Genomic DNA, 13,287 nt, shown 5'->3' on the forward strand with positions numbered 1-13,287 from the left:
AATGAAGGGGTCTAATTTCAGTCTTCTGCATATGGCTAGCCAGTTATCCTAGCACCATTTATTGAATAGGGAGTCCTTTCCCCATTACTTATTTTTGTCGACTGTGTCAAAGATCAGATGCTTGTAAGTGTACAGCTTTATTTCTGTGCTCTCTATTCTGTTCCATTGGTCTATGTTTTTGCACCAGTATCATGCTGTTTTGGTTATTGGAGCCTTGTAGTATAGTTCAACGTCGGATAATGTGATACCTCTGGCTTTGTTCTTTCTGCTAAGGATAGCTTTGGCTATTTGGGCTCTTTATTGGTTACATATGAATTTTAGAATACTCTTTCCAAATTCTGTGAAAAATGTGATTGGTAGTTTGATAGGAGTGGCTTTGAAAATGAAGCTTTATAATAACAATTGGTAATCATTTTTTCCAGATACAAAATTGTGACTTAAGTGCTTAATCTAGACTTTATCTCAACAATTGAATATGTTGAGTACATAGCTGACCTTCTCAATTAGATTTTTATTTGAAATAAGAATCTGAGAAACACAAACCATTTTTGAGGTAGAGTTTCCACAATGGTTTGTTGACTCAATGAATACAGTGTAAATTGAGGAATTATAAAGCATGCTTTTGATAACCTCCAGTCTCATTTCTTTATCTTTCTGTGTATGTTCTAAAGAACCAAACTAAAGAGTGGACAACTTTGTGCAAAGGAAGAGATATCCCCTGCTCAGATGATTGTTCTCTTATGGGTACCCTGGGAGAAGCTGTGACAATTCGAACTTGGAATATTGCTGGATTACCTTCTGACTCATTTTCCATTGATAATGGGATAATCATAATGTAAGAAAAATATTTTTCTCACAAATGGTCTTTATTAAATAATCAGTAGATTTATCTGTGTTCCTTCTAACAATTTTAGGTAGCAAACTTTTACATTATTAAAAAAATTACTTAACTAGTAAAATTAAGTGTGAGTAATCACTTCCTTCTCTTATTAATATTATAATAGTTGAATATTAGACACTATAGTAAACAAACCAACCAGATGACTTTTACTTAATTTTTAAAAATTAATTTTTAGCAAATAGAGCAAAACCCTGCCTTAAGTAAGAGAAGTCCAAAATTTTCATTTCCATAAAATACAGGGTTTTGTTGTTAGAGATTAATGAAATGTGCATTAGCGTGCCATTGGTGGTGATTGGGCAGGGTGTTCCAAATTCTCTTAATCCCTAGTGTAGGACTGTTTTAAATTAGATAGATGTATTTCTGGGTCCTACACTGATAGGGAATAGTAGCCACTATACCTGTAATTTCCTGGTTAGTAGAGAAAACCTGTGTAGACTGGGCTGGGAGACTATTAAAGGCTTGTCTGCCTCACCCTCTCATCCAGGTCTCACCTCCCAGAAACCAAGGACTTCAGCCTGTCACAGTGTGAGGACAATCTTGTGTTATTTCCAAGTTCACATTACCATGAGCCTTTTATCACTTGGCCAATTTTCTGGGAGTTTTAGCATGTTAACAATAGCACAGATATTTCCTACTATCAGTAGGAAATTCTCTGTGTTACATGACTATTTTGACTAGTTGTTAGGTTACTATGAAAAAGTAATGATATGATGGTACTTTTTAAAGTAAAAATGGTTGAGGCATGTGAACTTTTAAAATAGAAGTAAACACTAAATGTGGAGGCTAGTTATTCCTAAATTTTATGTATATAGTATTTATGAAAATCAGTTTACAAATTAAAACTCTGGTGAACACATTTATTTTTCAATAAATTATCCTGACATAATGGATTTCTTTAGCATTCATTTACTAAATGTTCTACAAGAAGTTGAGGTATGTGTAATATGATTATAATATAAAACAAGATAAAATCTGATGAGACCACTAGGGGAAGTTAAGGAGTAGTTACTGTTAGAATTAGAGACAAGCTAATTCCTATAGCTGGGCCCTGAATTAAGTTCAAAGCTTTCTGATAACTAAAGCAAAAAGAAAAAGTTGTATCACATGGTTCTTGTTTTTTAACCAAGTAAACTGTAGTTAGAGAGACCAACTTTTTCAGGAGCTAAAGTTAAATTTAATTATTTTGTTTATTTAAAGAAAAGATTACAAAGCTTTATTTTGGGGAACTAAAATACTGGGTACTCTGATCCAATAATCTAAATTAATCAAAGGAGAAAACAGATAATCTAGATCAATGATAAATATGTGCATTAGCTGGCTGCTAAAATAAAGATTTTAGCAGATTTTTAAGTGCCTTTTACCAAGTACAGAAAGGCAGCTCATTGTTGAATTACTTAACATGTGGCATACAGGCAGTTTGTGCTGATGTTTAGCGTTAGAATATACCTTACAGATTGACACAGGTGGGAGATTTCTGAAATTTTGGAAGTCTAACTTTTACTTTCACTTTTATCTAGCTGGACCAATTAACTACAGCATGAAAATAGCCAAATTTTTGCTGCTTTTTTTATTGTTTTTATCTCAGAAAAGAGCTTTGGCTCTTCTCAAGCTCTTATGAACGTAGCTGGTCATGTCCTACATGTTAGTAGTTACTGAAGTGTTAGTCATTGTTTTGATTTGCAATTTATGTATCATGGTTCTGCCTAGCAGGACATCTCTAACCATCATCAGAGGCCAAATTGCATCTTGTTTTCTAGCAAGTAAACATACCCTTATTTTTGGGTATGTTTATGTTATGTTCTCACGATTATGAGAACAAATGTGAAAGATATACTACCTGATTTTGAGGCTTAATATGCTTCAATAATCAAAGAAATATAGTGTTTACATCAAGATGAACAGGTCAATGGAACAGAGAACTCAGTAACAAACCCAGAATGATTTTCAACAAAGATGTAAAGCCAATCTGATTTTAAAAAGGATAATATTTTCAACAAATTGTGCTGAAACAACTGTATTTTCTCTCTCTCTCTCTCTCTCTCTCTCTCTCTCTCTCTCTCTCTCTCTCTCTCCCCTCTCTCTCCTCTCTCCCCTCACCCCCAACCCTCACTCCTATGTGTGTGTGCAGTTATACACAAACAAATCTTTTGTTGTTCCATATCCAGCTAATAACTATATCAAACTTATTTTCCCCAGACAACAGTCTTAATATAACAACTTTTTTATTCAAAGACAGGATGTTTGTGACTTCAGCTTATATTCAATTTTAAAGATTTACGCTTCTATAGAATAACATATCAGATGAATAAAATTTTAAAGGAGACATTCTTCAATGTAGATAAAAAAGAAAATACTAGTTTAAAAAATACACCAATAATTGTGGAAAGTTGTATGCAACAAACTGATTTAAATAGCTTCACCCTTGGATGAATATAAATTCTGAATTCAAAATGAACAAGCACTATATTTACTTGCTTACTTCTTCTCCATTATTATTTTGTATTTTTTTTTAACAAGAAAATGTTTTTCTCCACATAATCTTTCTCTCTCTTACTTCTGCCATCAAACATTCTTGAATCTACAAAGGCTTTAAAATCAGTGGTTCCCAAATGGAAATTGAATTTTTATAGCACTCAATGTTCCAAGTTTTGACAGTGTGTATTCTTTTGTTACTGTCTAGAGAGGATTGTTATTTGGTGCTTTTGTGGGCTTTTTGAAAACACAGACTTCTAACAGTAAAAATACATGTTCACAGCAGTCGCACAGACCACAGATTTTGAATATAAAGCAGCAGTACATTTCAGAGTTTTGATATTTTCTTTTTTACACACACATAAATTTATAAAAACAGACAAGGAAAGGTGTTATTCTTCTCAGTTATTATTGCTACTGAATTAAACCTAATATATATCTCTCTCCTATAGAAATGAAAACTTACTTTTTTAAAAAGCAGAGTTATATTAGATACAGGTCTGATCTACTTACCAAGCTGTTAAACAGTCTTAATCCTTTACCCGTGAAATGTTCAGATACAATCTAATTGCATTGAATGTTATCACTAACCTTTGAAATTCTAATTAGCCAGGGGCCTATAGGTGTCAACAGCCCCAAAAGTTAATTATATTCTAACTTGCCCAAATTTATAGCTTCTTCCAGTTTTCCTAAATAATCATCTCCTCACTCAGCTGAGATAATATGTGAAAAGCACTTAGCACAGGATTAGGTCCTCTGTGAGTTCCCAATATTAGATATTACCATTGTCAAGCAAGACTTTCCGGGGAATGGAAGAGGGCGCTGCACAGGTAAGGAAGATATTTAGCTAATACTTCAAAGTGATCACTTTAAACCTGTTTACTGAAAGCTTTCCGTATGAGATTACCAAAAAATATTTTGAAAAGAAGCCAAGAATGAAAATTGTTAATATTTTCTTCTTAGTATAGTTGCTACCATAACTTTTTGCTAGTATTTCAACATTTTTACAAATGAATAGCAAAGATGTAGGCATTATGACTCGTTAACATCATTTTCTATCTCTGTCCCTCCCAAAATGTGAGTGTGTTGTCTTGAAAAATAATCACTGAACAGTTTAGAATCTTATGTGCAGATATATCCATCAATAGTTCTATTTTTTGAAATATGACTATTTCACATGATACAAAGGATTGTATCATGAAATTATCAACAAAGAAATTATCTGTGCCTGGAATTTTTATATTGTTGAAAGATTTTATCTATAAATTCGATTTTTAAAATAGTAACAGGTCTATCCAGGTGATCTATTTCTTCCTAAGTGAGTTTTGGCAGTTTCTGTCTTTTTAGAAATTGCTCAGTTTCATCTAAGCTGTTAAATGTATGAACAGAGAGTTGTTTATAGTATTTCCTTAATATTTATTTAATGTCTATAGAGTCTGTAATGATAATGTCACCTATCACTTCTGATGTTGATAATTTGTGTATTCTTTCTATTTTCTTGGTCAATGTGGCTAGAGTTTGATCAATTTTGTTGATCCTATGTAGGAGCAAGCCTTTGGTTGCATTGTTTTTCTCCGTTCTTTTTTTGTTTTCGGTATTACTGATTTCTTCTCTAATATTGATTATTTCTTTGCTTCTGTTTCTGCTTGTTTTCTAGCAAGTAAACATACCCTTATTTTCTCATTTGGTTCTCATAATCGTTTTTGGGTTTTCTTTTGCTTCTGAGAATGTCTCCGTGTATTTCAAAAATGTTCACCTTTATCTCATAGTGTATGGTTATATCTGCTTTAAAGTTTTTTTTTCTGGTAATTTCAAATCTGTCTATTTCTTTGAGAATTAACCACATCCTTATTCTTTGTGTGTTGAGTAATTTTGGATTGCATCTCGGAAATTTTGAATATGAGACTCTGGGTCCTGTCAAAATCCTCTGGATAAGATTGATTTGTTTGGTTTAGCAGTCTCTTAGCTGTCTTTCTGTAGTTAATGTTGCGATGTCAGTTCAGATTTGTAAGCCTTCACTATACTGTTTGACTCTACTCCTCGGCATTCATTACTCAGGAGTTAAATGGACTAGGATTTATGATATTGTTTAAAGCCTCTGATATGCTTCTTTAGATGTGTTCCATGCATGCACAGCTTCAGGTCTTTTCTCCTCAGAATTTCTCCCACCCCTGCCCACTTTCCATATCCCAGGGGCACCTTTTTGTATACTTTTTTAATGGCCAAATGATAAAGTTCCTTCAGAATTTTCTCTTCCCTTGCTATTGCACAATTTCATGCCAACACGGGGGGCAAAGTGGTAAGAAAAAAGAGAGAAAAATATTTGGATTTCCCTTACATTCTGTGCACAACAGGGATCTCTGTTTTTACTTCTGTCCAGAAAGACAGGTTTTTGCTCAGTGTTTTGGGTAACTGCACCACTGCTTCTTCTGTCGTGATAATACAGTTCTGTGAGTGGGGTTAACCTTGGGTAGAGACAAAAGAGAGTAAAGAAAAAAAAAGCAAAACACAAAAACATGGATTTATGCCCATGCTGTGTGGTTCACATATGGTCATTTTTTCAGTTATCTATTTTGAGTTGTTGCTACCTGTGCCTGCTGCACAGTTCCCCCACTAAGCCAGAAAATAGAAAGAAAGAAAAACTTACAAAACTCACTACCCCATTACTGATAATTCCTCAAGTTAGGATTTTCCTCCCATTCATTTGTTATTATTTACCTTTTAGAATCTGTAAGTAGCTGCTTTTTGTATTTTGTTCAACATTTTTAGATGTAATCAGTGAAGGAGATAGGCTGTAAAAAGCCTAGTCCATCTTGGTTAGCATCAGATGTCCTTTCCTCTGGTTTTGAAGTGCTGCTCATTGGACAAGTATTTTCTGTGCAGGGATAATGTCTTAGAGAATTTTAAGTTTTAGAATTATTTAATTTGTGTGGTGTTTGCCCCATGACTTTACTGTTTCTATATCAGTGGATTATCACATGCAACCTTTATTTGATCTAGGAGAAAAAAGAATAAAGAACGAGCACGGACCCTTCCTTTGAAGGAATAAACAATTTAGTTGGATGATGCAGCTAAGGAATTATAGAATTACCATAATATAATATTACCATTATATGCAAATACCATAAATATAACATGGATGAATTGCTAAAGAAGTTCAGAGAGAAAAGAGATGGAGAGAGGCTTTGTGGACTACATAGCTTTTGAGCTGATGTTCAGACATGAGTAGGACTTAAATGGGAAAAGATGGGGGAGAAGTGCATTTTGGACAAAGACAGGATGAACATAGGTATTGTGGCTAAAAAATGTGCAAGTGATACAAGGGTGAGTAATTCAATTTATTTAGGAAAACATAAATGCTGTTTAACATTCACACATAATCCTCCAAACTTAAAAATATATTTCTAAAATGTGACAGAATGAAAACTGTTTATATATTTATATCTTTATTTCTTTCTGATTTCCCTTCTCTCACTCTCTTTAGAGTGATTTTTCATTAGTTAATTGCATCTAAGATGTTACATTACTCTTTTGATGTCTTTTCTTACATAATTAATGTCATAGACAATTATGCTGCCCCACCAAATTTTTGTGTTGAAGCCATAACTCCCAACGTGACTGTATTTGGTTATAAGTCCTTTTTTTTTTTTTTTTTTTTTTAAGACACAGTCTCACTCTGTCACCCAGGCTGGAGGGCAGTGATGCAATCCTGGCTCACTGCAAACTCAAGTGATCCTCGCACCTCAGCCTCCCAAGTAGCTGGGACTAGAAGTGCATGCCACCGCGCCGGGCTAATTGCTGTTTTTTGTAGAGATGGGGTTTTGCTATGCTGCCCATGCTGGTCTCGAACTCCTGGGCTTAAGTGATCTGTCCACCTCAGCCTCCCAAAGCACTGGGATTACAAGCGTGAGCCACCATGCCGGCCCAGAACATAGGTCCCTTAACAAGGTAACTAAGGTTAAATGAGATCGTAAGGGGGAGCCCTCATCAAATAGTACGGATGTCCTTGTAAGAAGAGGGAGGAGTACCAGAACATCTTGCATGGAGCAAAGACCATATAGGACACAGCAAGTAGGTACTCTCTGAAAGTCAAGGAGAGAGGCTCTGCAGAAACCAAACCTTAGTCTTGGACTTTCAGGGTCCAGAACTGTGAGAAAATCAGTTCTGTTGTTTAAGCCAGTCAGTCAGTGGTATACTGTTATGTCAGCCAGAGTGACACAAGGATAATGCTCACATTGGAGGATAAGAAGACTGTTTTCTTTTTTATCTAAGCTACTTTTTTTTTTTTTTTTTTGAGACAGAGTCTTGCTCTGTTGCTAGGCTGGAGTGCTGTGGTGAGATCTCGGCTCACTGCAACTTCTGACTCCCTGATTCAAGCGATTCTCCTGCCTGAGCCTCCTGAGTAGCTGGGATTACAGGCATGCACCACCACACTCAGCTAATTTTTGTATTTTTAGTAGAGCGGGGGTTTCACCATGTTGGTCAGTATGGTCTCGATCTCCTGATCTTGTGATCCTCCCGCCTCGGCCTCCCAAAGTGCTGGGATTACAGGCGTGAGCCACCAAGCCCGGCCTAAGCTACATGTTAATTTGTACCTATATATAATGAATAAAATAAAATCTAACTGATAAAAATATGTTCTTTTATTTTGGGGGACAAGTTATCCATTGATGTTCCAATTTTATGTTATAATGAGAGTGAATTTAATATGTTATCCTGTTTTACCCCCCTACCTTTTTTTCTTTTCAATTTTTTTGCCTCAGTCATCTTTTATTTTCTCCTACTGCTCTTCTAATGCCCTAAATGAATTTGCTCTGCTCACTTTTGTTTTTTGTTTTTTCCCTTAATTTCATTGAAATGTCATACTTCCCATGCTGTGCTCACTTTTGAAGGGCATGGCAGTATCTTTAGAAAACTAGTCAGGATTATAGCTTGTGTTGATTGAAACTTCTAAGAGAAAGAAAAAGAATAGTGATTTTATTGCCAATTACATTTCGCACAAGGTAGAAAGCTATGTGGTTGGATATCATATGGTAATGGTAGATACTGATGAACTCATCTGTTCACTACATCCTAGAAAATAAACTGGGTTCCTCCTGGGGTATTGCCCTTGTTCTTATCATAAAGCAAATATGTAATGAACTACATATATGACACTAAATACACAAGTGTTTGAAACCAAGATTGGGTCAACAATTGTGTTAACACTTAAGTGTCTCTGGATATTATGAAGTTTAGATGATATAAAATTATGCTTTTTACCTTTTTGTTAGGCCGTTATTTCTTTAATGGTCTAGATTTTGAGATATAATATTCCAAACTTCTTTCCCTGTTGTACAAATGATAGCAGGTGGAAAATAAGGAAGCAAAGTGACTTACCCAAGGTCACATGATTCATTAATGGGAGGGCTAAGTGAAGAACTGGAGTTTCCATATTTCCAACGCAGTCCTCTTGATGGTTGTCACTGTGACATAATTAGCAAGAACAGCAAATATTTTCAAAAGTGTAATTTAACATTTAGAAATTGTAACTTTCCAAAAAGAGTATAATAACTTGTGTTAACTTTGCAGGATGGTTTCTGTAGTTGCCATTTAGGTAACCCACTCAATCTACATGTCTCTGTTTTAAGAACATAGTTTCTCATAAGTTAAAAAGTAAAATATTACAATAAAGGGCAAACTTTTAAAAAGTGACCTGTGATGTGAACATGATTAAATAGTGTAAAAACAAACCATGGCTTGACCAGCATCATCTTTCTCCTCCTTTTCAGGAATGCAAGAAGGTGGCCTCTGATGATAGATCCTCAAAGTCAGGCTAATAAATGGATCAAGAACATGGAAAAAGCCAATAGTCTTTATGTGATTAAACTTAGTGAACCTGACTATGTCAGGACTCTGGAAAATTGCATCCAGTTTGGTACTCCTGGTATGTAGTTGAATAACTAAGATACATTACAGAACTGCCTGGGGAGGGCACAGTTAACCCAAAACTATATAGATTGTTTCAAGCGATCCTCCCACCTAAGCCTACCAAGTAGCTGAGAGTACAGGCACACGCTCCTACCCCTGGCTAATTTTTGTATTTTTTGTAGAGATGGGGTTTTACCATATTGCCTAGGCTGGTCTCAAACTCCTGGGCTCAAGCAAACTGCCTTCCTTGGCCTCCTAAAGCATTGAGATTAAAGGCATTAGTCACCACGCCTGGCCCAGACTTATCTTAAACAGCGACTTGGTTAACATTTTTCATTATTTAATGATAATTAATCAAATGAGAATTTTAAAGATTATAAACCTCCCAGAAGGTTAGGAGATTTTCTTTGTCTCAAGATTCATTTGTGATGCTTCTCCTAATTTAACTGTTTTAATTTTTGTCTGTTGTTTCCCTTTAGTTCTCATTATGTCTCCAATTCTTCATTTAAAAAGGCCACTTGATATATGGCAATAGTATTTTAACACAACACTAGTTCAGTTATTTATGTATTCCTCTCTCAACTTACCCTATAGAAGTGGCAGAGAGGCGAGATGGGTCACGGCTCACACCTGTAATCCCAGCACTTTGGGAGGCTGAGGCAGGAGGATCACCTGAGGTCAGGAGTTCAAGACCAGCCTGGCCAACATGGTGAAACCCTGTTTTTACTAAAAACACAAACGTTAGCAGGGCATGCTGGTGGATGCCTGTAATCCCAGCTACTCAGGAGGCCAAGGCAGGAGAATTGCTTGAACCTGGGAGGTGGTGGTTGCAGTGAGCCAAGAGAGTGCCACTGCACTCCAGCCTGGGCAACAGAGCGAGACTCCATCTCAGAAAAAAAAAAAGAAGTGACACAGAGGAGAGTACAGATTTTATGTGCCTGGTTATTATCTGCCATCTAAAATAGAGAGAGTATAAACATGACAGGCCAGGCGCTGTGGCTCACGCCTGTAATCCCAGCACTTTGGGAGGCCAAGGCGGGCGGATCACAAGGTCAGGAGATCAAGACCACGGTGAAACCCCGTCTCTACTAAAAATACAAAAAAAAAAAAAAACTACTAAAAATACAAAAAAAAAAAAAAAAAAAAAAAAAAAAAAAAAAAAAAAAATTAGCCGGGCGTGGTGGCGGGCGCCTGTAGTCCCGGCTACTCAGGAGGCTGAGACACGAGAATGGCGGGAACCCAGGAGGCGGAGCTTTCAGTGAGCCGAGATCGCCCCACTGCACTCCAGCCTGGGCGGATAAAGCTGGAAACCATCATTATCAGCAAACTATCACAAGGACAAAAAACCAAACAATGTATGTTCTCACTCATAGGTGGGAATTGAACAATGAGAACACTTGGACACAGGAAGGGGAACATCACACACTGGGGCCTATTGTGGGGTGGGGAGAGGGGGGAGGGATAGCATTAGGATGTATACCTAATGTAAATGACAAGTTAATGGGTGCAACACACCAACATGGCACATGTATACATATGTAACAAGCCTGCAAGTTGTGCACATGCACCCTAGAACTTCAAGCATAATAAAATAATAATAGTAATAACAACAATAATTTAAAAAACAGGAAATCCAGTGGTAATTCCAGCCACTTCATTTTATTGACAAGTTAAGTGAGGTATTAGAGAATGTTAATCAAAATGGCTTAACCAAGGTAATTAACTACCCCTTAACTATACTGGTCCCAGTAAGGGTTAGTGATGGATGTCCCCTTTCTATTTATGTGTATAGCATATCACCATACTATATACTAATTAAGCCAGTTAAGAGGAGTGCTGAAACTAGTCCCTAAGTCTTCTGCCTTTGTCTGGTGCTTCCTGTGTTACACAAGCAAGATTTTCTTTCAGTTGATTTAACCTACTTTTTGGAATAAAATACTTTTTAAATGCTAATGATTATTTACAATGCTTTCTAAGGTTAGTCATCAGAGAAGAGTGAAAAGTTTTAATCCCTTAATGGAAGGAGAGAGAGATGTCAGATTCTAAAGCTATTTCTATGTTTAACCATCAAGTGAAAGCATTGGTTACTGTTATACATTTACGACATAAAGACTCTTCCATTTAAGGAGTTATCTTTAAATATTGGCCTCTTCAGGGACAGTGGCTTTTGATCTATTGTCCCTCTCAGGCAGCCTGGGTTGAGCAGGCAGAAGTTTTTGCCTGCTTCAGCTTCCTGCTTCAACTACCTGCCTCTACTTCAACCAGAGCAGGTCTCACTTTTCTTTTTTATATTGCAGTTTATGATAAGATCCTCTTTGAAAAGAAGTATTCTGCTTCTTAAAAAAAAAAAGTTTGAAAGCCAGCATTCTAGAAAATAAAGGTACATCTGTATTAGCTATACCAATGGATAAGGTGTGCATAAAATATTAATCATACAAAGATTGCTGATAAATCAATTTGTAGAGAAGATATTTTAATGACTTTCCATTGAATCTGTAAAAAAAAATCTTCATATCGACAGCAGAATTTATCATATCTGAGCTTTCCTTACTTTTCTTATCTCCCAGCACTTTACTTTCTTTCCCCCTTGTATATAACAAACCAGGGACACAAAACTACCTCTGGTTTAATGTTTCTTTCATTTGCTCATCTGTTTGTCCATTCATTCATTTAATTAACATTTATTTTGCAACTGCCATGTACCAGGTAGTGTGGTAGGTACTAAAAACATCATGAATAAGACAGACTCAGTCTTTACTTTCATGAAGCTTATAGGTTAAAGGGGCAGAAAGAGATTACAGACAAAATGGGGATTAGAAGATGGGAGTGCAGGGTACCTGGGAGCAGCCAGTATTAAAACAACATGGCATTGTTTCAATCTCTTAGCTTGTTTTTGCTCTTCCATCCATCTGGTGGATTCCTTTAAATTCCGTCCTTTAAGATACAGCTCAAATACTTCTTTTTCTGTGACATCTCGACCCCTCCAATGAAGTACCAACACTGAAACTTTCATGAATTTCCATGATTGCTTTTATTTTATGTGCATAACCATTTGTTTCTCTACTACAAGCTGTTTAAGGGGACCTGATAGGTGCTCAGTAATTGTTGAGTCTTCTTTTGATAAAATATGCTACAGAGTTGAACATAAGTTGTAGAAGAAGAATTTTTTCTGTTAATTTGAAGTCTCACATGGGATGATGTAGATAATTCATAACTAAAAAATCGACATTATTTAATGTCCTACATGCAAGAGAAATTTGAAAAGAACATTTAATTCTCGTTATGTTTCTGTTGCCAAGGATAACTGTTTGTTTTGAGTGAGATGATGATCTGCCTTACTCAAAAATATTAGTGGCTGTGTGCTTGGATTCCTAGTCTTGGTAGTCTTGGTTTCCCATAAGCTTTGCACATACTGTAATGTCTGGCACTTGAGAATGAGAAATGAGGTTTTAACATAAACCAGCAAATTGTTTATCTTGATGATAGAAACATGAAGAGAAGTCTGTCTCTTGAATTTGCTCCTATAATTTCAACATGGTATATATTTTGATATAATTAAAAGTTAAAGAAGTCAAAATAAAATAGCAAAATTAAAGAGAGCCTTCTGGGTAATTCACGTACCTATACATTTTTTTCTCTTTTTAAATTTAAAATGTTTTTAATTTTCCAGTGAGACGTATAATATAATAAACATTCAGTACTAAGGATATATTTCTTTGAAATCAAGACACTACAAATATCCTTCCTAACAGGATTAAGACTTGATTCTAGCAATAAGACAATAAATGTTCACAATTGGGGGAAAAGAGTCAAGTCTGTAATATTTAAGTTTCATGATGTATATTTTAGCTTCAAAAATGATGCTTACATATATTAATATAGACACTCTTAATTACATTTCAAACTAGGAAAAATGTTAGGGTGAGTAGGGGGATGAAAATATATAGTTATTTTTAGCCAACATTAAATATCAGATTTTATGCAAAAAATTAATATTGATAAAT

General features: G+C 35.6%; 1 protein-coding gene across 1 annotated transcript in view; it reads left to right on the forward strand.

Annotated features, from left to right (window-relative positions):
- The window catches only part of DNAH7 (dynein axonemal heavy chain 7), a 344,384-nt gene that overhangs the window by 248,843 nt on the left and 82,254 nt on the right, over positions 1–13,287 (forward strand). Inside the window, exons 47-48 of the mRNA XM_030916210.1 lie at positions 672–835; positions 9,145–9,299. Coding sequence (XP_030772070.1) covers positions 672–835; positions 9,145–9,299 — 319 coding nt within the window. The remainder of the gene's footprint in view (positions 1–671; positions 836–9,144; positions 9,300–13,287) is intronic.

This window comes from Rhinopithecus roxellana, chromosome 14 (assembly GCF_007565055.1).
Source record: "Rhinopithecus roxellana isolate Shanxi Qingling chromosome 14, ASM756505v1, whole genome shotgun sequence".
Taxonomy (NCBI): Eukaryota; Metazoa; Chordata; class Mammalia; order Primates; family Cercopithecidae; genus Rhinopithecus; species Rhinopithecus roxellana.